The sequence below is a fragment of the Vicugna pacos genome, chromosome 1, assembly GCF_048564905.1.
Source record: "Vicugna pacos chromosome 1, VicPac4, whole genome shotgun sequence".
Taxonomy (NCBI): domain Eukaryota; kingdom Metazoa; phylum Chordata; class Mammalia; order Artiodactyla; family Camelidae; genus Vicugna; species Vicugna pacos.
The window spans coordinates 5,308,388-5,335,374 of NC_132987.1; the positions used below are offsets into that span (position 1 = coordinate 5,308,388).

The 26,987-nt window shown below is 40.1% G+C and overlaps 1 protein-coding gene across 2 annotated transcripts in view; it reads right to left on the minus strand.

Moving 5' to 3' along the window:
• TBC1D5 (TBC1 domain family member 5) overlaps positions 1 to 26,987 on the minus strand; it is a 497,763-nt gene that overhangs the window by 84,814 nt on the left and 385,962 nt on the right. For both annotated transcript variants that reach the window (XM_072946459.1, XM_072946400.1), the window contains exon 17: positions 1,740 to 1,825. In XM_072946459.1, the coding sequence (XP_072802560.1) occupies positions 1,740 to 1,825 (86 nt within the window). The remainder of the gene's footprint in view (positions 1 to 1,739; positions 1,826 to 26,987) is intronic.

Sequence of the window (26,987 nt, forward strand, 5' to 3'; positions counted from 1 at the left end):
CAAACGATGGGGTGGGCTGATGGCACAGAGAGTGCCCAGGGAGAAGCCCGAGGGAGGTCGAGAGGCTTCTGTGAGATGATATTGGGACTGAGCCGTAAGTCTTGAAGGGGCAAAGGAAGAGGCATTCAGGATGGGGGAGAAGAGGGAAGTGCAATGGCCCCAGGCAAGCTCTAGAGGGAGGGAGGAGAAGGAGGGGTAAAGGAGGTGAGGTCAAAGAGCTAGGGGAGGGGCTAGGGGAAGGGCTGGATTATCAGAGGTATTAGGACGAAGCCTTCGGAGGGGTTTAAGTGGGGTAGTGGTACCATCTGCTACAAACTGAGAGTTCGTTGGTTGTTAAGTGAAAACTAATCTGGTGGTGATGGTGGTGGTGGTGGTGGGTAGGGGGCGTGGGCTGGAGATCAGGGGAGAGAAGGGACTCTAGCTAGAAAGATCTGGTACAAAGAAAGTATCTAAAATAAATACACTGCTCTTTTAAACCTATCAAAACTAAATATTCGACATGATGGGGAGGAAATACAAGTGACCAGACTGTGAGATTCCTGCGGACAGGGAGTCTTGTCTGGCTGGTTCACTGAGTGTCTCCAATGCCTGCAATAGTGCGAGTCTGGCATTCAGGACAAATGTGTTAAATTAAACGAACAAAGTGACTATCGGGAATAAACTCTTATTTGTGAAACAAGAATCAGACAAAATGAATAAACAGAAAAGAGCTTCAGAGAAGCCTCGTGGGCTATAGAACTGGTCTCATAATTACGCAGTTCATCAAAATGTGAGACAGACTTCAATCAAGGATGGGTAATTTAAAAATAACGTTACACTGAAACAGCGTTCAAATTACAAGTTTAAATTTAGCTGCTTTCTTATCAAAGTCTTCTCACCTTTTAGACTGTGAGTTTCTGTGTGTTGGGAATTACATCTTCTCTTGACTCTCCAAGTCAGAGCAGAACACATCTGTACATGTATTCCATCAATGGATGTTTAGGTCATTGGAATTCTACTGAAGAAAAGCTAGCACACAGGCAAAACGCCGAAGGAGGACGATTCGGACAACTTGCAGCACTGATCACGACTAACATTTTAGTCTCCACAGCAAACTTTGAAATTACGTTCTCACTGGAGATGGTTCTGGTTTGACAAGTTAACTCTTGAGACAGCTGAGTACAGTATTATGAAAGAACAGAACTGTTCATCAACCCTTTATGCCAGTGTTCATTTCTTTTAAAAGTACGATTTTAATGTTTTTTTATTCCTACAGTGACCCTTAAAATTTCTCTGTATATAATCACAAACGCGCACACAAGATGCATTTATAAGCGTATTGTGTAGTTCTAAAGACAGTTGGGAAACCCAATTTCAATTTTGCTACTGAAATAATTTAAGGATATATTACAGAACTGCCTCTTTTCAATCAACAGCAAGGATCTAGAAAGAGATTATACGAGTAGGCACGATTTATTCAGGTTTATTAGTGTTAGAAAGATGAAGTTGTCAAACTTCAAACCGTAACAAGCACTCTTCTATTCACTTAATTTTTCATCTTACCGCTGACATCAACGTATATCTTTTTCCCATGCCTTTAAAAAAACTGGCATAATTTATTTAACAAAGATTCATTACATGCATTAACCATTGATATGCTAAAATCTAGAAAATTATTTTCAGCAAATGTGTAAAATTTCCTAATGATCTCCAAGAATATCTTAGTGACTTATAACCTTCATCAGAGAAAGAGGACTTACCGGCTTTTATTCATGAGGTCTGCTCCTCGTGCTTTGTAATAATCTAAATTTGGATGGAATTGATAAGTCACTGGTCTTGGATTTCTCTAGAGAAAAAAAGCAATAAATTAAAATGTATAAGGCTATTTAAATTATACACCAACACATAAAAGGCTGAAACAACTGTTGCTATATTCTTTCAGAAAAACATATGTAAAATAATGAAGTTCAATAATCAATGTGCTTGGGTTTTGTTTTTATTGAAGTTTTGTCTTAACTGATTTTAGTCTGATTAAACTGAAATTGTTTTAATATATTTTACTTTTGTCTCATAGTTTACATAGATTTATTCCTTTCATTAGATTTCTTTTTGATAATTTTGATCACTTTCAATATGCTGCTCCAAAGACAATCAGGTAAAATTACAATAAAACTGAAATATTATATGAGATGTAACACCAGCACAAGCTATGCTTAAGGGCTAGGAGACACAAAATGTCAAGAAAGCTGCATTTTGGAGAAGAGCAATAATCAGTTTTTTTTTCACTTTCTTTTTTTTTTTAAGTAAAGTACAGTCGATTTACCATGTTGTGTTAATTTCTGGTGTACAGCATAGTGATTCATTTACACACACACATACATACATACAGACACATATATATCCTTTTCATTACAGACCATTACAAGGTATGGAATACAGTTTTTGATAACCAGAATGCTAAATATGCCCGCTAGATGGCACACCGAGTCTTTCTTCTAAAGTGAACGTATTATTTCAGAATTCATCAATTCTTTTAAAGTTAGTAATTTCTATGTCATCTGTTCTTATATACGAGTTTAATAAGTGCCCAGGTAGTGGAAATACTAGCAGGGTATCACCACAATACAAAAGCAAACTGACCAGTGCACATTTTCATAAAAGCAGCAAATTCACTGTACTCTCTGGCATTTAATATTATTGAGCAATGTGCTGAAATGTCCTTGAATCATAAGGTTGCGTGTATCTATTTAAATACATTGCTATTATTTAATGTGTCTCTTATTTAAATGTTTCAAGTCCCTCAGGCAAACAAAAATTAATCAAAGGTATTTCTAGTTGATAACAACACATTAATAGCATAACTTAAATGAATACCATCATCTCCAAAATGTTAAATTATATATATATTTCATTTAAAAAAGTTTTTAAAGACTGAGAAGTAAATGTATTGCAGTGTTTACCTGAACATACAATTCAAGTTAATAATTTGAACCAGAGCACTCCCTGTCCTTTGAGATCTGACACAGAAAGCTACATTTTCTCTTAATAGAAAGTTACCACTATGCTTGGATATCACTCCTTGGAGACATAATCCCCAAGACACTGACACACTTGCATGTTGGCGGGGGTGTATAATTGCTAAGGTTAAATAGTTTGAAATTCATCAAGCTAACAAGCTGCATCTTAATGCCATGATGGACCTTTTCTTTTTCTGCTGAAAAGAGAGTATTTACACAGCTCAACCCTTTCGTATCTCTTCCAAGTCAGCCCTAATCATCTGACAAAAATGACAATCCCTTGATTTAGCTCCAGCTACTACTCCACTGGTTTGGTATTCAACACAGTTCTGCAATAATCACATCTGAATTGCCTTGATGAAGATAACTGATGCTTCCATGACTACCATACTGTTAAGTCTAACAGCGCAACTTCCCTCTGCCTAGGAGCTGCATAGGCTTCCTCGTGGTGGCTGATGGCAACCCGGACCCGAGCATAACGGAAGCATGAAACAGAGGTCAAAGCCACTGGCAGACTGACGGCGCATTCATGATTTACGTTAAAAATTAACTTTCGTAGGACTATCACTCATGACGAATTTTGCTCTTTCTTCTCAGTGCCTGGAAACATTTTGTTTTCGCTAATACAAAAGGCTTTTCTTCTCTGACTTTAAACAAATTAATAAAGGATTATGTTACCTTGTGTTCGGAACAATGAAAGAAGGGAATGCATAGAGCAATTTCTGGAAACATCTTTATAAAGAAATGACAAGCAATTCAAGACACAAGTGCTGATCTATCTAAGCGCTTAAAGCCATTATTAGGAATAATGATCTAACTGGAACATATGAATGAGGCTCAAGTATTGCTTTCACTGTGGCCTATTGAAATTCCTAGGAGAATTCCTGGTAGTAAAGGGAGAGGTAGTTTAAAGTGCCGGTGTACCAGGATGGGGAAAAAAAAATTGAAATATAATGTTGAAGAACTGTATTTGAAATGTAAGGAAATAAATTCAGAAGTGACAGCTGAAAGGTATTCAACAGGGTTTTCTATCTGAGACGATGATAAGTATGTGGACACAGACAGATGATGCAGACGAGCCCTGGCCGGCAGAGGTGTCACGTGGCTCACAAACGCAAGCTTCATGCGTAATTTACACCATCCAACAACCATGTTAAAAAAAAAAAAAAAGGAAAAAAGCTGAGTGAAATTAAATGGAACAGTATTTTGTTTAACTGAGTATATCCCAAATATTATGATTTTAACATGGAATCAAATATAAAAAATATTGAGATATCTTATATTTTTTCTTTTGGAAAAAGTGTTTGAAGCCAGTGTATCTTTTACTCCGACAGCACAACTCATTGTGGACCGGTCACATTCAGGTGCTCGGGAGCCACACATGGCTGTGGCTACTGCCATGAACAGCACCGAACTTAATGTCTGATGGGCCTGTAAACCAATAAATATGTGGCCCTAGAAACAAGGCACAGACACGAATTTACAAAAGGCACAAATGCTTTTCTACATTAAGATTCACTCCTGACAGTTCTTTAATTCACCTATAATTCTTCTCTTTTAATTAAGTTAGTTTTGTCTCTTCTGAATAAGGCTTTAAAAAGTCAAAAAATTTTGGAGCACTAGCTTCTCACACACCTACGGACCAGAATGATAGCAGTGGTTTCCTAAGAGGGATGAGATCAAATGAGCAGAATTCTAATCTTATGCAATTGAAACATTTTAAAAAGACAGGGATACTTGCCTTTCCTATTTTAAAGGATTTTTCCTCTAATAAAAATTTACAGAAATATGCTTTGATTTTTAATTTTGGTAGATCTGAAATACCCTCTAAAATGTAAGAGCCACTAGAATTCTACACATACAAATGTGTATTCTACACATATGTAAGAAAGACCAGACCCCATGACAGCTTTAAGTTCTCACTGTGTAGGACATGTGTTGACAAATACTATGTCTTTGCAAAAGACTGGAACAATTAGTAATTATTTTAAACCCATTTTCATACAGTCAGGATTTCAAACATTATATAATAGCTTTTCCAAACCAATGTAGATTAAAAAAATTTTTGGAGAATTTTTCTTTGGAAAGATAACAAAATGGTAATCATATCCTAACCGACGCTAGTCTGTGTACAGAGGAATATCAATTATGTTTTACAGCCTGAGAAGTCTATATAACCATTTACGAACATGCAGAAATTACAAATTCAATCCATCCGGGGTTGACCATGCCTTTCCTAAACCAACCTGGATGGACCTGAAATAAATCTTCCGTGAGACTGCAGCTAATTAACTTCCTAAGTACCACTCAATTCTTCTCTGTTAACAAGCTACTGGAGCTCTTCTTAAGTCTCTCTCTTCAGCTTTTCATTTTATGACAATGTAAGAAGAATGTTGAAACTCCCACCCATGGCATAGACGGGCAGAAATTTGGGGAGGCATCCTAAAGCCTCGTGGACAAAATGACCTACGGAAGCAGGAGAGATAATGGTAGAAACGAGTGTCCGAGAGGGAACTATATGGAAAAAGAAAACCAAACCAAACCTACGTTGTATTTCTGAATTTCCAGAATGTTGTTAATTTAGTGTGATCAAATCAATTTACAAGTGCTTAAATGACAGCGATCAATAGTAGGGACAAAGCTGATCGAAACCTCACCTCTCTGTTACAGGTAACGTGCTTCCTTCTGAGGTCTAAAGCTGCCCTTTAACATAATGTCAGGTAAAATAGACACTCTGCCCCTTATGAGTGTGACTTTGACGGTGGACAACTCCCTTCTGCTCTACTCTGTAAAGGAAATCTGTGGATCTGCATATAATCCACCTTCCCGCCACCCTCACCCGCGTGGTGATGTTTCAGTATTCGAGTTGGAATCCCCTTTGTGGTGGTGGTATACAAATATTTCAGTGCTAACCCACTGCTAAGTACAACCAACTACCAGATGCTACAAGAAGCACAATTAACCGCAAGATGGAACGTGATAGCTTTCCTTGTTATGAGCCTAGTGGAACCGAACTCGTCCAATGGAGGCCATCACAAACAGTACTTCCTAGACTGGTCCCCTGACTCTGGTCCCTCACCTGAGAATGGTTATCTCCTTCTGAACTGCTCCAGAAAGACAGCAGTCTGAGGTCCTTATCCTGCTTTGAACCACTCACTGCCTTTCCAAGGCCTCTCTATTTGTAAACACATGCAGAACCAAAAGGAGCAAAACAAAAGCTATTCCAGTGATGGCAGCTCTAATTTCTGAATGTCTCAGTAGGAGCTGAAGAGTTAAAGCTTTATGTTAAAAACAAAGGGACCAACCACTGTATATACAAATAGATAAAAAACAAATTTCGTCTGTATAGCACAGGGAATTATATTCAATACCTTGTAATAACCTTTAATGAAAAATATTAAAATATATACATGTATCCTCATGACTGGGACATCGTGCTGCACACCAGAAACTGACACACTGTAACTGACCATACTTTAATTAAAAAAACAATAAATGAAAGGAAACAACAACAACAAAACCTCCAAAAAACAAACAAAAAACCGGACCAGGTAAATGTAACATCTGCTTTAGAGGCACAGGCTGCCTGGCCCCGGAGGCCAGGGGTCGGAGGTCAGGGAGGCTCAGGTCCAGATCTGGGCCATCCACTGCCAGCTCAACCGCTGGGAGGAGTCTGTCACACTCCCAGCCTGAGTTTCCGCATCTCCAAAACCGCGCTAAGGATTCAAGGGGACACTGAACACTAGGTGCACAGCACAGTGCTGGGCACTTCATGAAAACTCAGTAAAATGGGAGCTATCATCCCCTTCCGATACCACCGAGCACTGACAATCAGACCTCTGACAGCAGTTTGACGGAACGTAAACTTAAAATCCCGGATAACAGACAGGTAGAGAAAGCGCTGTTTCAGACTTCTGATAATCATATATAAATTGAGGGTAGATTTTTTTTAAAAAAGCAAATACACATATTTAGGAAAATATATCATGTACACTGGATCTCATATGTGGGGAGAAAAACTGTCTTTTCTCAGAACAGGAGTATATACATACATTTTTTAATAATTGTAAAACCACATACTATTAATGCACACTTGTTTGCCAGCTTATGAGGTTATAGTAATTAAAGTTCTTTCCTACAATATGTCCAAATTATTATTTTTATAGTTTATTGGTCACACTTTTTACATTAAATGAAACTGATACAAAGTTCCTGTAGCTCTTGTTTAATAGAAAAGGTTGATTTCTACTTACAGTATAAATATATGTTGGGCATGAAGAAAACATTTGACAGGTGAAGAATTACTTTGTTTTCCTTCCTTAATATCTTGGTACCAACTCTTAATTTTTAGCATGCCAGATCAGAAAAGGGGAAAAAATAAGGCTCAGAAGGAGAAACGGCACTGTAAAAATATGTCGAATGTTTCTCTTTGATGAAAAATGAGGCTCTGATTTTAGTGAATATGTTATTGCCTCAATGCTGGGGGAAAAGCAACCGTCATTAGAAAAACGAATTGCTCAGCTGTTTATAAGCAAAAAGCTCTGGGGGAATTTCTCAGGACCCCAAAGGCGAAGCATTACAGGGTTATGCAAACATATGTTGCAGGTGTTTTAGGGGAGACAGGTGGGCAAACCTCAGCCCTGGAAGAGGAGCTAGTTTCATGCGCTGTAGCGGAAACGAGGTAACCAAAATGCATCCAAGTGCAAGGATGATGCCATGGCACCAGCGAACCCGGGCTGCGGCGCGAAAACTCTCCCTAAAATAATTATCTTGTTAGTGCCAAGCAAACAGCATTTTCCCCTTCTTGTAGTTTTATAGAAAACACACACTGCCAATTACTTTTTCTTTTTTTTCCCCTAAACTAAAGGTATTTTAAACCTGGAACAAAGAACAGCCTGAAATAGCGATAATTATCCCAAAAAGATAAGGATGAAGTATTGTTGCCTTTATTTAAACAAATATTTCTAAGGAGACAGTTTGTGGTAATAGCCCCTCTTTGGTTCACTAGGCAACATTAGATTTATCATAATTCTCCTAAAGCCGAAGATATTTCTATATTAAAATGCTAATTTTGTCTTTTCTTTTGCCTGTAATTAAAGCTGGGGAAATTTGTGATCTGATATTCACTGATTGCTAGAGGGTCCGCAAAGGTCTCAACATTTCTGTTTCTTATTGCCACATCCTGCCCTCTTCATTAAAATTAGATGGAGTAACACGGTGGATCAAAAAGGCAGACAGTATAGTCCAAAATGCTCAAAAAATTCCCTTAAAAAAATATATATATATATATAAAACAAATGGTATTATCTAGATATTGCTGTCAAACCTAGATCTGCATTTTATTTCCTTCATCATTTATCCAAGAGTTGATTTCCTTTTTGTTACTTGCTACTGAGACAATACTCATTTTACTATACATATTTACATATAATAGTGTATCAAGCCTTACCTTCCCTACCTAAACCATTTTTCTTTTTTCTTAAACAACTCATACCATGAATTAAATGTCAAGTACTTTGTATGAAATAAGTTAAAAAAACATCAGACTTGGAAACAAAATCTAGTTTGATTTTTTACAATATTACAAAATCCAAAATGTGGATATAAAGCATTATTCACGTTAACATAGATCTTCACCAAAAAAAGGGAAACAACTCTTTGTGTAACAAGGTTGTAAATTGTGATTTTATTTCAGTACCAAGATTAAAATGACCTCTGGTCTAAAGCTAAAAATTCCTATATATTCTGATAGTAAACATACCTTACAAATATTAGGTATTAAGAATCTTAGTGCAACTGACAGAAAAATTTAGGTAATTCCAACCTCTGTACCTACAGATTAAGACTTGGAAAAAAGAGAAAATTTAAAAGACCTTAAAAATAAAAAAAGGAAGCAAAAACTGTTAATTGGTAAAGACACAGACAAAACCCCTGAACGCAGGCCAGCCTCATTTTACATACTGAATAAGCCCAATTCCCTAATGTGACATCCCCATCCCTGCCCTGGCAAGCCGAGATCTCAGATGGCTGAGAAACATTTTAAACCACCTGTGCGTTATGCTCGACTGTAGCTTCATACAATAAACAGGACACCGAAAGAGAAATAAAATGTTTTCCTTTTTCTGATGTATTTACATTTTGAATTCAGCATGCAGGGAGATGCCAGATTAGCGTGCCCCCCAATATATATGTATGTATATAAATAAACACGGGGTTTACACATTCTGTTGGTTATTAATCCTGGGCTTCAAGATACTCCTTTTAGATCACTAGGTAGCTCTGTTCGGCAGCGCTGAGCTCTTCACCTTTTTCCTTCCTTGAACGTGGGCAGGTTGGGGAGGTTTAAAGACATGTGGAAACCCATCTCTGTTCTTCTAAGAGGAAGGTTCCCAACATTCAACGATGGACAGAAAAGATAAAAAAAGGGGAAGAGGCACTCTCAAAGCACATTCTTAAATATTCCAATTTGGGAAATGGACTTAAGAAATGAACATTTCTGCTACAAAAATTACCATGGTAAATTTTTCATTTTAGAAACGTTGAAGTAAGTTTAAATATATTATCATCAAAATAGAAGCAATTTGCAGAATGGCTTTAGGATTTCTGAATCCTCAAGAGTAAGTCTGTGTGACCCCACGGGACTGCGAACCCTGGTGTGATGAATTCCACCATCTCTTTTTCCCTCTTCGTGACCTGTTCTTCTAAAAAGCTGAGCTGCACACCGGGGCCTGGAGAATGAAGGCCCTGCATAGTCATAGTTCTAATGCAATTTTGGGGGTAACTTCAACGATAAAACATCTTTTTTTTTAAACATTTTTTATTGATTTATAATCATTTTACAATGTTGTGTCAAATTCGTGTTCAGCACAATTTTTCAGTCATTCATGGACATATACACACTCATTGTCACATTTTTTCTCTGTGATTTATCATAACATTTTGTGTATATTTCCCTGTGCTATACAGTGTAATCTTGTTCATCTATTCTACAATTTTGAAATCCCAGTCTATCCCTTCCCACCCTCTACCCCCCTGGTAACCACAAGTCTGTATTCTCTGTCCATGAGTCTATTTCTGTCCTGTATTTATGCTTTGTTTTTGTTTGTTTGTTTGTTTTTGTTTTTGTTTTTTAGATTCCACATATGAGCGATCTCATATAAAACATCTTGCAATTAAAAATTCATTTATTATATAAATCCACTTTTATTACTAAGGGCATTCACTTACACTCTAATTTTTGTGATACTTTCTAGAATAACCATGAAGCATCAGTACTGAACTGTGAAATGTTCAAGTGAAGAGAGAAAACAGAAGGCAAACATGGACAATTCAGATTAGAGCTACACTTTCCTGAGACCAGTGTCTACTTAAGAAAGTGTGTCAAGTGAGATCCAGAAGCCACTGAGAAGAGTGTTACAGATGGACTTGTGCCTTCCCGATGGCTTTATCCTAGACTTCATTGTCATTATAAAAAAGAACGCTGACATCAGGTACGAACGTCTCGAAAGAGCAAAGATGGCATAAAATATTTTCCTTTTAATCAACAGCTTTTGGCCCAGCTCATTGGTAAAAGCCAAGCCCCCTCAAACACCCAGTGAGACAACGCGTGCACCCCCGAAGGCTCACACAGCATCTGTGTGAGCGGTTCTTAGCCATCCCTGCACCATGGGTCACTCTGCCTTACGGGAATGAATTTGGCCCCCTTTTCAGAAGAAATTTTTAAATACCTAAAATAAAATACATAGGGTTATAAAGGAAAACAATTATACTGAAATACAGTAATCAAAATACTGAGCAAATTGATAACATAGTGAAATGTGCTTTTTTATTAATGTATTAAATAGGATATAGTGGCTGGTCTCATCATTACTATAATTTAGAAGCAGTGATGAATATAAATGGTATTTCAAGACATTTTCATCGGCTATTATGTGATATACAGTGTCTGTGCTGCTGTCAGTGACAGTGTTTCAGAGGCTGCTGATGTTACTGCTGTTTGCTGTCTTCGTCCATAGTTGAAGAAAATAATCAACTTTAGTAAGGGCTTAGTGAAACTAAAGATGTAAATTTTTCTCATTCAAGTTCTTAAGATTCCCCTGAATTCCATCCATAGACCATTTGGGGGCCTTTTCTCAGGAACCTAAAAGGTGGTTTTGGATACCAGCTTTCCTCTTGGGAATATGGAGTTTTATGGGTACCACTGGGTTAGTTTATTAACTCTTCTGCTGAATAACTATGCAAGGGTGACAGTTAACATCTAAAGCAACCGCTCTGGTGAAGGAAGGCAGCTAGCCATCAGGGTAGTTTGGGGAGGCAGGGGGAAATGATGGAGAGAGCCCCTGCTGTGCCGGGCCTTAACCCCTCAGATGCTGGATTTCTTTACCTACTGATACAGAACTATTTCAGCATCTTAACCATTGGTATAGCTGTAACACCAGATGAGCAGCAGCCCCAGACAGAAATAATATTTGGGAGTAGGGAGCATCCAGATGTAGAGGTTCTGCTCTTGGAGCGTCCAGTGCCTTACCTGAATGTAGGAGACATGAGGTGGGGGGGAAGAGGGAGGTGATGAGGGATGCTCCCACTGAATGCAAGGGCAGCGGAGTGAGCTGTCCACGTCTGGAGGGCCCACTCTCTCTGTGCTACCTTCTCTGAGACGGTCTCCATCGCTGCGGAGCAGGTGATAGAAGCCAGATTTGGAAATGGGAGCTCTGTAAGTGGGGCTGTCCACTCACCACTTTTTTTTTTTTAAAGGTAGCTGAACTTTCTTGGTCTGTAACCAGAAATACTTCAAGAAAATACCTCTCTTCTGAGGTCATTTTTCCGAAGAAGCAAATCATTTCGTCGGGGCCCCAGGTCCCCTTTGTTGGGAAATTGTAGCAATGAGAAGAAACAGGACTGTATACAACTTGGTAGTGATTCGGAAAGAAGAAAGAGAAGGCCTTGGTAATCATCCCACCCGGGTTAAGGGGAATCTTTGAAGGCCCTTTCTAGCAGTTATTCTGTGTGAAAGCACAGAGCTCTTATTTCCTGATGGACACTGCATTTAAAACATCCTTAAGAGAGATGACTTATTAAACAAATGGAGAAAAAGTAACGTATAAAACAGCATACAAAGTATAATTTTTCATACTTTGCAGACATTGACAAGATGATCTTAAAATTCATACGGGACTGCATCTGACTCAGAATAGCTAAAATTACCTTGAAAAAGATACACAGAGTTCATGGATTCCTAAGTCCTGATTTCAAAACTCACTACAAAGCAATAAAGACAGTATGGTACTAGCATGAAGGACAGACATATAGCTCAATGGAATACAGAGTTCAGAAATAAACCCTCACATTTACGGTTAAATTTTGACAAAGGGGCAAGACAATTCAATGGGGTAAGAACAGTTTTTTCAACAGTCTTTTCAACAAAACTGATGTCCAAATGGAAAAGAATGAATGGAACAGATCTAAATGGAAGAGCTAAACTATCAAACTTTTAGAAGGAAACACAGGAATAAATCTTTGTGATCTTGGGTTAGGCAATGCCTTCTTAGATATGACACCAAAAGTACAAGTGATAAAAAACTGGTAAGTGAGGCTTCATCAAAATTAAAAACATTTGGGCTTCAAAGGGACACCATTAAGAAGGTGAACAGACAGAAGAGAAAAAATACTTGTAAATCATAAGTCAGATAAGAATCTTGTGTCCAGAATGCATAAAGAACTCATAATTCTACAATAAAATGACACCCCAATTAAACATGAGCAAAGGACCCAAAAAGCCATTTCCCCCAAGAATAAGTACAAATGGCCCATAAACACATGAAAAGATGTTCAACATAATTAGTCATCAGGGAAATGCAAACCCAAATCACAATGAGATACCATTTCACACCCATTAGGATGGCTATAATAAAAAAGACAGATAATACCAAGTGTTGGCGAGTATGTGGAGAAATCTGAACCCTCTCATACACTGCTGGTGGGAATGTAAAATGGTGCAGCCATTTTGCAAAACAGTTTTTGACAGTTCCTCAAAATGGTGAAATGTAGAGTTTCCATATGACCAAGCAATTCCACTGCTAGGTACACATCCAGGAGAAATAAAAACACCTATCCACTACAGATCATCGTTCTGAGTGAAGTAAGCCAGAAAGAGAAAGAAAAATATCACTCATATATGGAATTAAAAAAAAAAAAAAGAAAAAGAAATAGAAAAAAAAAAGGACATTATGAATTCATCTACAAAATAGAAACAGACTCATAGACATGGTAAACAATCTTATGGTTACCAGGGAAGGTGGGTGGGATGGATAAATTTGGGAGTTTGAGATTTACAAATGCTAGCCACTACAAATAAAAACAGATAAAATAAGTTTCTGCTGTATGGCACAGAGAATTATGTTCAATATCTTGTGATAACCTTTAATGAAAAAGAACATGAAAATGAATCCATGTATGCATATGCACGACTGGGACATTGTGCTGTGCACTAGAAATTGACACCTTGTAACTAATGGTACTTCAATTAAAAACAAAACAAAACAAAACAAAATGTGTCCACACAAAAATGTGCACGGGAAATGTTCACGGCAGCATTATTCATAACAACTACAGAGTGCAAACAACCCAAATGCCTACCAGTTGATGCACTGATACTTCAACGCGGTATGCCTATGATTTGGCAATAAAAATGAAGTACCAATACATGCTACAGCATGGACGGACCTCAAAAACATTACACTAACTTAAGGAAGCCAGCCACCAGCATCCACCCCGCCACATACTGTATGATCCCATTTACACAGAATATCTAGAATAGGCAAATCCACAGGGACAGGAATTAGATTAGTGTTCACCTAGGTGGCGAGTGGGAGGAGTTTTAGGGGAGGGAAAGAAAAGTAGGGGACGACAGCAAATGGGTACAAGGGCTCTTTGGGGGGGGATACTGAACATGTTTTTAAATTAAATTATGGTGGTCGCTGCACAACTCTGCAAATACACTAAAAACCACTGAACTGTATGCTTTAAGTGAGTGGATTTTTACTGTGTGTAAATTATATCTTAATCAAGCTGTTGAAAACAAGAAATTTGATATCTACTGGTAAATGCAAACACACAAACACAAACACTTTTTTTTCCCCTAGAAGAAAAGGATGGACGCAGGTGAAAGAGGACTGGACAGAGACTTTTTTTAGTTGAAGTAGAGTTGATTTACAATATTGTGTTAGTTTCTGGTGTACAGCATAATGATTCTGCTTTATATACATACACACATATACATTTATACACATACATATATAGTCTTTTCTATTATAGGTTATTACAAGATACTGAATATAGTTCCCTGTGCTGTACAGTAGGACTTTGTTATTTATGCATTTTACATGTAGTAATGTGTATCTGTTAATGCCAAGTCCCTAATTTATCCCTCCATCCCCAGAGATTTCGTTTTTCGACTCTGCATGTTGCTACACAGCTGTCATTCCCTTATCAGTGCCGTTATCACTCCACGCCCATCCCTCCATCAATGGGAGTTATCGCCACAATGAGCTCACAGGTAGGGACCATTTTCTGATTTCTTATTTATACTTCTTTGCACTAAATTAAAAACAAAGCTTAATTTTAAAATTCTACTTAGTATAAAAGATAAGAAGTATTTCATATCCTTCTTGGATTAGTTTTTGTACTCATCACATCACATATATTATAGGTTAAACAGGTATGAAGAACACAATTCTGGCTGAACTTGTTACTCTTTTAGCAAAAGCCTGTCGTGCAGTGTCAGGCTTACTTTATTTAGACTACCTTTTTGGCCCCATGTAGAACTGGCTCTTTTCACACAGACCTTTGAAGATGTGCGAGTTCTGATGCCATCAAGCTGAACTTTGAAGGTCACTTAGAAGTCTTAAACAGCACTGACTATAAGATTTCACTACAAACTTCACATCTCCACCCATCCACCCACCCCACACACAAAGGGAACCTTACATAACTGACAGTAACTCTTTGTGACCTTTGAAATGGACCCTCAATTTCAATCCTCTTGTCCAATTCTTTTCATACTCACCTCTCCACAAAAACTCCCAAGCCTCCGTCCCCGGTATTATCATTTCAGACCACTTCTTAGAACCCCGGTCCCAAGACACGAAACATCTGGGGCTGGGCGAGGTCTATCTCTCCGCCTCCCTGCCTCCTTAGTGACTCTGGGGCAGGAGCACACTGCTCTGTGACCAGGACCCTCACTGTAGTTCAGGCCTGTCTTAATTTTTGCCTTGACCATATCACGTCTCAAATCTCATTCCCCTCTGATCCATACGTATAATGAATGCCACCAGAATTACCTTCCAAATATATGGGCCTGATTGTTTTTAGTTCCCTTCTTTAGTTCTGAATCAAGTCTCCATTGCCAATCGAATAAAGTCCCTATTTCTTAGCATGGTATTTAAGGACCTCCACAACCTGGGCCCTAAAGTACAACTCACACCACCCACTATGCACCTTACATTTCATTCACAACTATCTAAGGACGTTCCCTAAATCTCCAGACATGAGGTCACACGCTCCCTCGGATCAGGGGTGTATATTCATTACTCTACTTCCTGGACTCCTCCTCATTCTTAGTTTAAACGCTTCTCCTACACAAAGGCTTTTGTGAATTTCCACATCACTCTGCCACCTCCATTCCGACAGCAGGCTCATTTTAGGTTAATTCTGCATTTATCCCTTCTTGCCTTACATTATGGTTACCTGTGTACATGTCTGTCTTCTATGTAGAATGTAAGTTCACTGAGGGCTGAGCCATGTCCAGATCTCCGTTTGTATCCTCTCTGTCTCTTCCAAAGTGTGTGGTACATGGTATGTGCTCAATGACTGTCTGTGAACTAGGTAAACCAAAGAGCTCACCAGAGTCTGACTATTAAAGAAACAGTTGCAGAGAAGTAGGGTGAAGATATATCTGACTTGCACGTACACATAACTAATGGAAGGCTCAGAGAGAAGGCACATCTTAAATGCCCACACACATCCTTTCCTCAGTACGACGCCAACGATGCTGCCTTGACGCCCATTTTAGAAAGAAGCTCCAAAAAGGCTAGCTGGCGACAAGTGTGGTCTCCAAGTTTTACTGGATGAACAGAATCCTAACTCCCTGCATCCAATATGTACTCTCATGGTTACAATTCAGGTAACAAAAATGGAAACAAGTCCTGAGTAGTCACAGAGGCAGCTTGTTTCAACGGGGGAGGTTAGTAAGCAGAGGGCACATGGGTTGGCCATGACTACCTGACCACCCCTGTTTGATGGGTTATTTCACAAAGGAGCAGCTGGCTGAGTGGATGTGGATGGTCTCCTGCTTTATAAAGAAAAATACAGGCAATATAATTAACTTTTCCTAATTGAGTTGAACTCCTTGCAGGCAGTAGGTTGTCTGACTTTATTTTATTTTTATGGTGTGTTGTTGTTTTTGTTTGTTTGGGTCTTCCTAGGAGTTTTACTAAGAAACCGTGAGAAGCTGCATGCCATTTTAAAACCAAGAAGTGCTATTTAAGCTGGATGGGGAAGGTTGGGAAGTGTTGCCAGCAGAAGAGGGGCAGAAAGAGCAATCCAAGCAGAAGGAGGACAGCCCAGACCTGGGGTGAAGATAGTACGGAAAGAAACATTCTTCTGTCTTCATCCATTCATCCACTCATGAATCCTCCCATCCATCCATCCACGAATTCATCCATCCATCTACCCATGAATCCTTCCATTCACCCACCCATCTATCTATCCATCCATCCAACCACCCATGAATCCTTACATCCATCCATCCATCCATGAGTCCATCCATCTACTTATTCTTCCATCCACCCACCCACGAATCCTTCCATCCCACCCACTCATGAATTCTTCCATCCATCCACCCACGAATCCGTCCACCCACCCATCCATCCATCCAAGCACCCACGAATCCTTCAATCCATCCATCCATGAATCCATGAGTCCAACCATCCATCCACCCATGAATCCTTCCATCCAAAGACTTCCTAGGTATCAGGCACTGTGCTAGATACCAGGAGTACAATGGTGACACAATAGTCATGACTATACCCTTAAGGACCTAGAGGATGAGACAATCAAATAATCACACATTAATGTAAGACTGTGTCTATGCTGAGTGCTTAGAAAAGGAAGTATATGGCACTATGAAAGTGCATAATAAGAGGATTTTTTTTTCATCAGGGAGATCAGGGAGGGCTTTCCAGAGGCAGTGACAATGGAACAGCAATCAGAAAGAAGAGTGGTTGTTAACTAGTTTGTGTGGTGGGGGAGGGTCAGGGAGAGAAGCAGTGTAGCAGTGAGGAAAGATCTTGTCATTCTGAGAGCTCACATCAACTATGAAAATGTGAATTCTTTTTCTAGATGGCACTATTTAATAATCATTGATGCCTAGAACCTTCAAACTTTAGCTGTATATATACAACTACATAAAAAGCTATTTTTAATTTTAATTTTAATTTTAAAATATCACCCAAAACAATACACTGTATCACTAAATTACTTAGGACGTTCACTATGTCAATGAAAACTGAAAACTAAGAAGTTGCTTATTTACGAGGCATTAATTAAAACCCTAAATGTAAAGAAAAAACCTCCACAGCTTAAATACACCCCAAATGCAGTCCAGGCCATTCGGCCGTGCTTGTCTCTTACAGAAAGTCCAGAGAACATCAGTGATCGCTGACTGGTGCTCAGCCATCTAGGCACTTCATAAGCATTATCTTGTACAGAATTTTCACAACAAACTCATCACCATTTAATAAGTGAAGAAAACAGGTTAGGCCAAAGTCATGGAGACAGTAAGGGTACAGCCAGGACTGGAATCCATCTCTATCTTCAAACTTCTTTTGGCTACACACAACAGTGGCTGGTCTCCCTTATATGAATTCACACAAGTATGAAGAATGCTGGTAACTAATTCTCAGCTTACTTTCTGGGCTTAATAATCATAGTTCCATGTATAAAGCCTTGATTTTTTTTTCTAGTGTTATCTTTTAAATAATCAGTTCATATGTCTTCCAGTAATACCTTACAATGTTTCACATCTCAAAATTAAGAATAAAGAATTGGATGTATTACTTTAGTAAGGATTTGGTTGGGAAATGCTATAGGATCTATGGATTTGCAATTAATTTTTCCTTTGCTGTCAACACTAGTTGATTCATTTTCAGCCCTAGATTCCATACTCTCTCCATCCACTCCTCAATCATCTACAATCTTCTTGCTTGTCTCTTGTCTGTTTTTTTCACACGTCACTTTTCAGTCTGAAAGATCACTTTATTTCCCCTTCAATGTGCTCCCTAAATATCTCAGCAACTTTCAACAGAGTTAGTTGTTTATTTTTAATGTCAGCTGATCTCTCTACAACATGTGTCACTAGCCATTTCCATGTTCTTGGGATGATCTACACTTGGGCAATTCTAATTCTATTTTCTGATGTGGTGTATAACTAACTAACTAACTATCTATCTATATAAATATAGTGGAATACTACTCAGTCATAAAAAGGACAAAATCTTGTCATTTGTCACAACGTGGATATACCTTAAGGGTAGTGCACTAAGTGAAATAAGTCAGAGGGAGAAAGATGAGTACTGTATGATATCACTTGAATGGGGAAGACAACAAACAAAGTAAATGAACAGAACAAACAAATCAAACCAACAGGTAGATACAGAGACCAGATTAGTGGTTACCAGGAGAAGAGGCAGAGGAGGGTGAAATGGGTAAAGGGGGTCAACAGGATGGTGACAGATGGAAACTAAATCTTTGGTGGTGACACTCTAGTATACACAGAAGTAGAAGTAGAAATACAGTGTTGCACACGTGAGACTTACATGGTATAAACCAATGTTACATTAAAAAAATAAAAATTAACAAAAATTTAAAAGTAAAAAAAAAAATTAAAACGTAACTCTCTCTTCTCATGGTTTTCCCACATTCTGAGTCTTCTCCACGGGCTCCTTCTTCCTGCCCTGATTGTTCTGTCCTGGGATTCCCTCCTCAGCCCTCCTCTGATCTCCCTGATGTATCATTCCTGAAATCACCTGCATTTTCTCAACTACAATTAGTACCCATATTCCAAGATTTCTAAATCTATGTCTCTGCTCCACATCTCTCCTCTGAGCTCTAGACACACATTCCCAGGTGCCTTCTGGACATCTCCTCTTGGATATCCCACAACCTACTCAAAACTAACTCATATTCAACCTTCTTATACCTAAACATTCTTGCAAACTTGCGCATCTGTGTATTTTCCCACCAATTCAATCAACAGGTGGGTATCTGGGAAATGCAACCAACTGTTTACCACCCAATGCTTTGGATTCATTTACCAAGCCTTTGTCGATACTTTTCTACATTATCTGTTTTCAAGAAGCTCATAATTAAACTCTTTTTTTTTTAAAAAAAAGGAAGGAAGAAATGAATGAGCGAAGAAGAGAAAAGAGGAGAGGAAGGAAACAGAATGCTCATACTATCCATACTCCATTGTTTGTCTTCCTATAGCAAAAGGGATGGTTGGTAGAAAATGATTACAATTTTAACAACAGCAACAACAAGAACAACACCACACACACACTAAACCCTCCAATGAAATCCTTTAGGGCACCAAACTGTTACTTCTGTGGTAATGAAATCTCATCTCCCTTGTTTAATCAGAGGTCAGTTTCTTTTGAATAAGTCCTAAATATGTATATTCCGAAATTTTAGCTTTTGTTCAGTGCTATTTCACGTACTGTTTCCTGCGTAGCTGCTTAGTCTCTAGGACTGAAGTGTAAGGAAGTTCAAGCAAGAGAGCTTAAACCAGATGTTATCAATGAGAGAAATTTAAGTAGCTGATCTGAAATTAACAGTTGACATCCTTCTCAGTGGATCCTCTCGTAAGTGGAATATATAATACACACATTCAGTTAGAACCTTTATGAGAAAATATGGCAGGATTTCTCCAGATACTGGCTGGAAAGATGAGGGTAAAGGGTTTATCATTTTCCTGAATTTATGAATAACAACTTTAACCATTCCAGTCACTTTTCTGTCTTTTTCAAATTTTCCTACTTGGTACTTTTCCCCAAAGACAGCTCAAAGCATGTAAGCGTCATACACTGTTTACTTTTAAGTGGAATAATTTGAAATACTCTCTATTTTTATTGCTGTTGTTATAGAGGGACAAGAGGGACGAGATGAATCAGGCGTTTGTACCACAACAGAAACTGCAAGGAAAGGCCAGAGAGAGCCCAGTCACAGACAGCCCCAACCCGCAGCACGACGAGGGGGAGATTCAGGGCTGACCATTTTGTGCAACATCTGATACTTCTCAGCTTCATCCCTTCGTATCTCTTCAACACAATTTGCGGCAAACACCACAGAAGATAAACTCAAGGGGCCGTCAAAACAGCTAAGAACAGCAGCAGGAGGAGAAAATCCCAAACTCTTGATTTACTGAAGCAACGGCACAGAAAAAAGATGCTCAAGCATCAGGATCCCTAAGATGGTGGGTAAGGGGACAGTTATTTCCAGTCTCCCTTTGCAGAAATCAAGCTTATCAACGATTGGGAATAATTCTGATGTGCACCCAACACTGTGCAGGGGGCAAACCCTACATGTAACATGAATGCCTCTGGGCAGAGGTTAGCACAGTTTTTGAGAGACCAGGTGGTGTCCAGGTTGGTGACATCTGACTATACCCCTTGTATGTTCAGTATATTTCAAAAGCAAAAGATGTCAGTCAGTAAGGGCCTGCCAAAGGAGTAGAGAGAAGCAGGGTCAAAAGGCACACGTGGGCAGAGCCAGGGAGAGAGGCCCAGCGCTCACTGGTGCGGGACTGCGTGCTTCCCAGGACCGCAGGAAGACTCCCCTGGGAGCCGGCATGCAGACCCTGCCGCCCCCGCGTCAGGCCCTCCAAGGAGCTCTGCCGTCCTGACTGCATCTTCCAGCAGGGCTACAGGGAGTGCAAGAGCTTGTTTCTTTCTTCCCTGTAAGTGACCTGATAACGACGTGGTGTCAGGATGGAGGGGAAGCAGTGACTGTGGGAGCAGTGAGAAGTTCCTCTCCAGGACTCTGCAAGGAGAGGGAGGAGAAGGAGGATGACTCCAGGTTGGGAGCAGGGGCTGTGGGAACTGGTCTCAGCGATGCCGCTGAATTCTGGGTGAGCTTGGGTATTTTACCCCACCTTCCACAGGCCTTAGGAGGAAATAAAGGTGCAATTCCATCATCTGTAGCATCTCAACCATCTCTAAGGAAGTTACAAGATGCGTAATATTCCTAAAACTCAGTGTTTCAAAGGAATTACTTTTTCATCATCAGTATCACCTAGAAAACGTGCATGATGTATCCAAGTTACAAGAACACAGTAGGAGGACCAGGGTGGATTAGGCACACTTCTCAGTGAAATTCAATGGTCCAGAAGATACTAAAGCATCAGTTTAACTAGAGGAATTCAGGAGAACTCCCCCATTCATAAGGCCAGGGTAAGGCCTGTGTCTCCCTGAGCTGCACCTGCTGACAGGTGTGTCTGTGAGAACTCCGGAATTCCCTGTGCGCTGAGAGCCAGCCCGAGGACTCTCAGCACGGCTAAGCGATAGCACCAGCTGGATCTGTACTTAGGAGCCACAGGTCTAGAGCAGGAATCTCTCAATTTTCTTTCTTTCCCAGTCAAAATCAAGGGGCTTGACTTCTGACACTATTTATTTATTTACAAATCATATGCGTGTATCACTTATATTAATCTATTATGTACATTAGAAAAGATATTCACAGTAGAATTTTTAAATGAGAGAGATGAAATAAGCTATATTTAAACCAGTTTTATAGTGATTTATTATGGTATTCTTTGCTTTTCCTAAAAATGTATGTTTAACAGTAATAATGTGATTGACTAAGATTCTTCACTTCTTTTTAAATTGCTTTCTATTCTTTTTTTTTTCAATTAAAAAACTCTATTACTTTGTTGGTGTTGGTGTTACTTGTGGATTTTTGGAGAGTGGGGGTAATTAGATTTATTTATTTATTTGTTTTTTAAGAGAGGTGCTGGGGATTGAACCCAGGACCTCGTGCATGCTAGGCATGTGCTCTGCCACTGAGCTACACCCTCCCCCCAATTTCTTTACCTCTTGAAAATCTTGGTTAAAACACTTTGTGATAGTCAGTTTTGGTGAATGACCCTCCAGAAAAAGCTACCTCACAAAGAGATACAGGTCTGAGCGGAAGAAGGCTGTTTTTGGCTGCCCTTGCTGAAGTACGGTATTCACTTTGGAATCCATCTAGAATGCCAAGGTTTTTGTTAAAATTTGGTTAGTAAAATTTCTCTCTTCCTTAATGTTAATCAGCTGGTATTAGTCAGGGTACCACAGAGGAACAGAACCACCACGATGGACATGGCCAAGTAAGAGGAGATTCATCACCGGCCCACGTGACTGTGGAGGTGAGACACCCTGAAATGAAAGCCAATGGTACGATTCAGACCAAGCGCCAAGGTCTGAGAACTGGGAGCGGGCACAGGAGGACGGAGGGGGGCCCAGGGGAGGAAGGGAGGGGATGGCGGCCCTCAAGGGATTGGATGACGCCTGCCCACATGGGCAGATCTTTTTAGTCTACTGATTCAAGTGCCAACCACTTTCGGAAACACCCTCACAGACACACCCAGAGACAACGTTTTACCAGCTGCCCGGGCCTCCCTTAGGCCGGTCAGGGTGACACATAAAATTAACCGTCATCCAGCGCTTCTTAAAATTTAATTGGAGGATCTTACAGTTCCATACTTTAAAAAATGGATTCAAACCTGACTTTATCTCTTCATTTGGAAGATGAGTAACCAAGTTAGAAAGTTCAGTTTCCACAGTCTTGTGGTGTGCTGTGAGAGCTGTAAGTGAGTGATGCACTCAGACTGTCTTTGGCAAGAACATTGCAAATAGATGAAACATTTCCAAATATTCCAGTTTAAAAATGTTCTTTCCATAGCATGAATTTTTTTGAAAAAGCTCTTATTTTCACTCATTATTAAAATGTCACCATTATCTTGAAGAGACAAAATGCTTATTCAAAAATATTTGCATAGTACCTTAACACTGAAGGCTGTGTGTCATTACAGGTAAGCAGATTTGAAGTCTATTTTTTCTCAAAAAGAAGTTAAATTTGGCAACTCTTAAGCAGAAGATAGCTAGTGAACCTACAACAGAGGTTCATGGCCCCTGACATCTTTTTAATACTGTAGCTAGGCCATCATTTAAGATAATATAAGATGTTATGTTTACGATAATTAAACATCCACTGAACTGGGCATATGGAGATGCCAGTAAGGCACAAGGCGGCGGAGGCAAAGGGAAGGGGGAGGGGTCCCCATCAGTGCCTTTGCGGGAGGAGCCCCTTCTTCCCTTAGGAGACCGCATAGGTTATGTGTGACTGGGTGACACGTGGCCATGTGACGGTACCGGTGTTGATCCGTACATCAAAAGGTACAGGTCAGTTTTTCTTACTTTTTTGCTGAAAAATGCAAATGAACAGAAGCTTCATGATATTCTTCCTGATCTCCACTGATTATCCCTGTGCAGGCACTGGTAGACGCACCTGCCATTTTGGAAACCACCAGTTAAGAGCTGGGCTTCTGTTTTTAGGTGTTTGGCTTTCAGTTTGTGTAGCAACTTTTTTCTCAACCTAGTGTCTACTTCTTAAAGTGCTGTCCATGGCCGGCCGGTTCCGGAAGAGTTATGGATACAGACTTCCGGGCCCCGTGGCAGAGCCGTCCACGCTGCAGTGTCTACAGTCTGCATTGTGACAAGCTCCCCCGTGTGCCTGGTTAGTACACCAGTTAGGAGCCACCACGTCAGACGGCAGGCGCTGTGCATGGGGAACGTGTCTCCCTGATTCACCCCAGGACCTGGCACAGGAGGCAACGTGCTGAACTCAAGTGGAACCAGCAGCATGATTTCTCCTCAGTCACCATTCATGCATTCATTCATTCATGCATGCATTCATCCATTACTGTAGGTATTCGGGTAACAGAATATAATACAGACGAAAAGCACTGCCTTCATGGTGTTGATATACTGTCAGAGGAAGACAGAAAATAAAAAAAAATAAGATGAGCAAATTATTTACTGTAACAGAGATGATAACTGCTATGGTACCAGGAGTGCTGGGGGACGAGGTGGCGGGGACAGGGCAGCCCTCTGGGGGATGGGGACAGGCCTCGCTGAGAGCACGTGGCACCCGAGTGAAGAGTTAAAGAGGGGAAAGAACCAGCCAACCGGGTGTCCCTTTCACTCAACATGAATCCAGTTCATCCCTCTGTACATGTCTCAACCAAGCCTTCCAGGAAATTTTAGATGTTACTGGTACACAGCAGGAGCTCAGGAAATGTGGGCCAAATGAATAAAAACAGCATTTTGGAGAAAGAAACAATGTGGAGAAATGAAACTACAAAGTTCCTCTTCAAAACCAGGAAAAACTATCAGGTAAATAAAGAACTATTCCCGATCATATGAAGACACTTGGACAATGTCACTCGTGGCACATGAGAACTTTACTCCCACAGCAGGTGCTAGGGCAGGATCCCCTGGGCAGAGCGACCCCAGCGTCTGCCTGGGCACTGGGGGCCGGGCCGGGGCCAGCCTGCTGTGTGCGGGGGCAGCTGTGGGTCCACGTGGGCGGCCCAGCCACCACCTTGCAGTATGGAAACCCAACTTTGGGTAATACCCAAAATGGTAACCATAAAAGTGCTTGAACTGGATGAAATATACTTAAAAATTCCTCATGATAAAATATTTTGTGGCTTTGTTTTGGACTTCCTGTCCAAAGTATTTAAATAAAACAAAGTTAATTGATTATGGTTATGCAGTTAACTACTTGAATGTATTGATTTTTATTCCTATAAAATCAATATATTTAATATTTTAAATAAGCAATAATATATTTGCTGAGCTAATATACTTGGGGGGCAAACAAAATATTCACTGTGGCCATAATTACTTAGATTAAAAAGAATTATGCTCTCTTCCCCTATTTTGTCACTTTTAAGCTTATAATCTTTTTGTCCTACTTGGTGACTTACAACTTTCAGTGTCTTCGGATTGTCACATTAAGATGACATAGAAACAACTCAAAGCGGTGCCTTTTCTTCTTGAACAAGCTGCTTCATGTGTAAGAAGGAAAATTAAGTGACTGGCTAGTTCTCAGCACTCAGAACTGGAAATGACCTTCAGGGACTACAGGCTAACTACGGCCTTACCAGTCACCTGCCCCTTTTGAAAAAAGCAAGTCATGAACAAGTCATGACTGAGGCAGCAAAATGTTCAATGTTCTCTCTGATGGTAACATAGCAAGTCAGAGGTGAAGCAGGGCAGGCCCCGCACACCCTGGCCTCGGACACAGCACAAACGTCTCTCTGGGCCGTGTAGTGAGACTTCTATGTTTACAGTCGGGGCCTCACAGTGCCTTTCTAAACACACATGCAAAGGATTCATGGCTTTGAAAGCATAAGTAATCTCTTTAAAATAAATATTTCTCCCTAAAAGCCTAGATTTTCTCCTTACTTGTAAAATACCAAATAAAAAGCAGAGAGTTGGTCTGCAGATTTTTTTGTTTATTGTTAGTGAGAACAGAGTTAACCACAGATTCTAGTCTCTTCTTTAGTTACTTGAGGCAGAATTAATCACTCTGATTGGTTGTGTTTCAGGAAAGAAACTCTTCCCTCTAAAACATGCAGAGCTCTCTTTGCTGCAGAGTTTCACAGCTCTCTTTGGCCCCCCAAATAAAAATCACTTGACTTCTCAAGAGTGGCTTTAAAGATCTAAACAAAGACATGTTTATTCTAAGCAGATGCTGTTACCACAAGCCACTATCTTAGCCAATGAATCTTGCAAAAATCATGGGGACAAAATCTTTTTCACACTGACTTTTCACTTAAACACAAAGCATTTATTTATGTTAAGTAATAACACACAAGTTGAAACATTATAGAAACGAATGCCAAATAAAATACTATCAAACAAGATTGTGTGCACATTTGAGGGAATTTGAAAAACCAGTGTCTATTCATACCTGAGGTGTTGAAGGGGGTCCCTTGGGGGTCCCTGAGTGACTCTGGATGTAGCCCTGCCAGGCCCAGTCCAGACACCTGCCTGAGCTGAATCCTCAGCAATTCTCAGGAGCTTTGCTTATGCTGTTTTCTTAAGATGGAATAACATCCCAAGAAAATCCTTCAAAGCCCAGTTAGAATGCCTCTTCCCACTGGAAGCCTTTCTGATGGTCTCAGCCCGAATCAGCTGTTCTTGCTGCCACCTGCCACTCACTGTATCTTCCGTAACAACTAGCTGTTCACGTCTGTAAGGGACTGTGGCCCATCACATGGACCAGCTCTCGTCCGCTGCACACTGTAAGTAGGAATAAAATCTATCTGCTGAATTGAACTGAATTGCTAACACAGATTCAGAAGATTTGAGATTATGTGATGCAGCCTCTTCATGCAACAGTTCAAGGAAAGCAGTGACTTGCCCCACAGACACAGCAGGCAGTGATGTGAGTGAAACCTGCATCCTGAGATCCCCTCGCAGGGCTGCCACACAATGGATGGCTCTAGTCCCTGACCGAGCAGGGCTCTGGTCTGGTAGATGAGAAAGATGGGTTTAGTTCCCACAACACTACGTAGTGAGTGTGATGCTGACATAAAAGAAAGCAGAGCTGCCTGAGGCGGGTGGTGCACAGAAGGCAGCCAAGACTGTTTTCTAAAAGATAAACGCAAAATATGTATGACTAGAAGAGGTCAGAGTCCTGGCCTCAGTCCTTCTACATCAAACAAAACCTACTGGCCAGACCCACGCGACAGCCCAGCGGTCAGAATGAATGTGCTCTAGCAGGTGGGGAAACTGTGTGGGAAGAGTGTTTGTACTTTCTGGCTGACAGCAAGAGTATTTTATAATGAGAGGGTGCCTTAATCACCAGGAAGCATTACCACGAATCCGG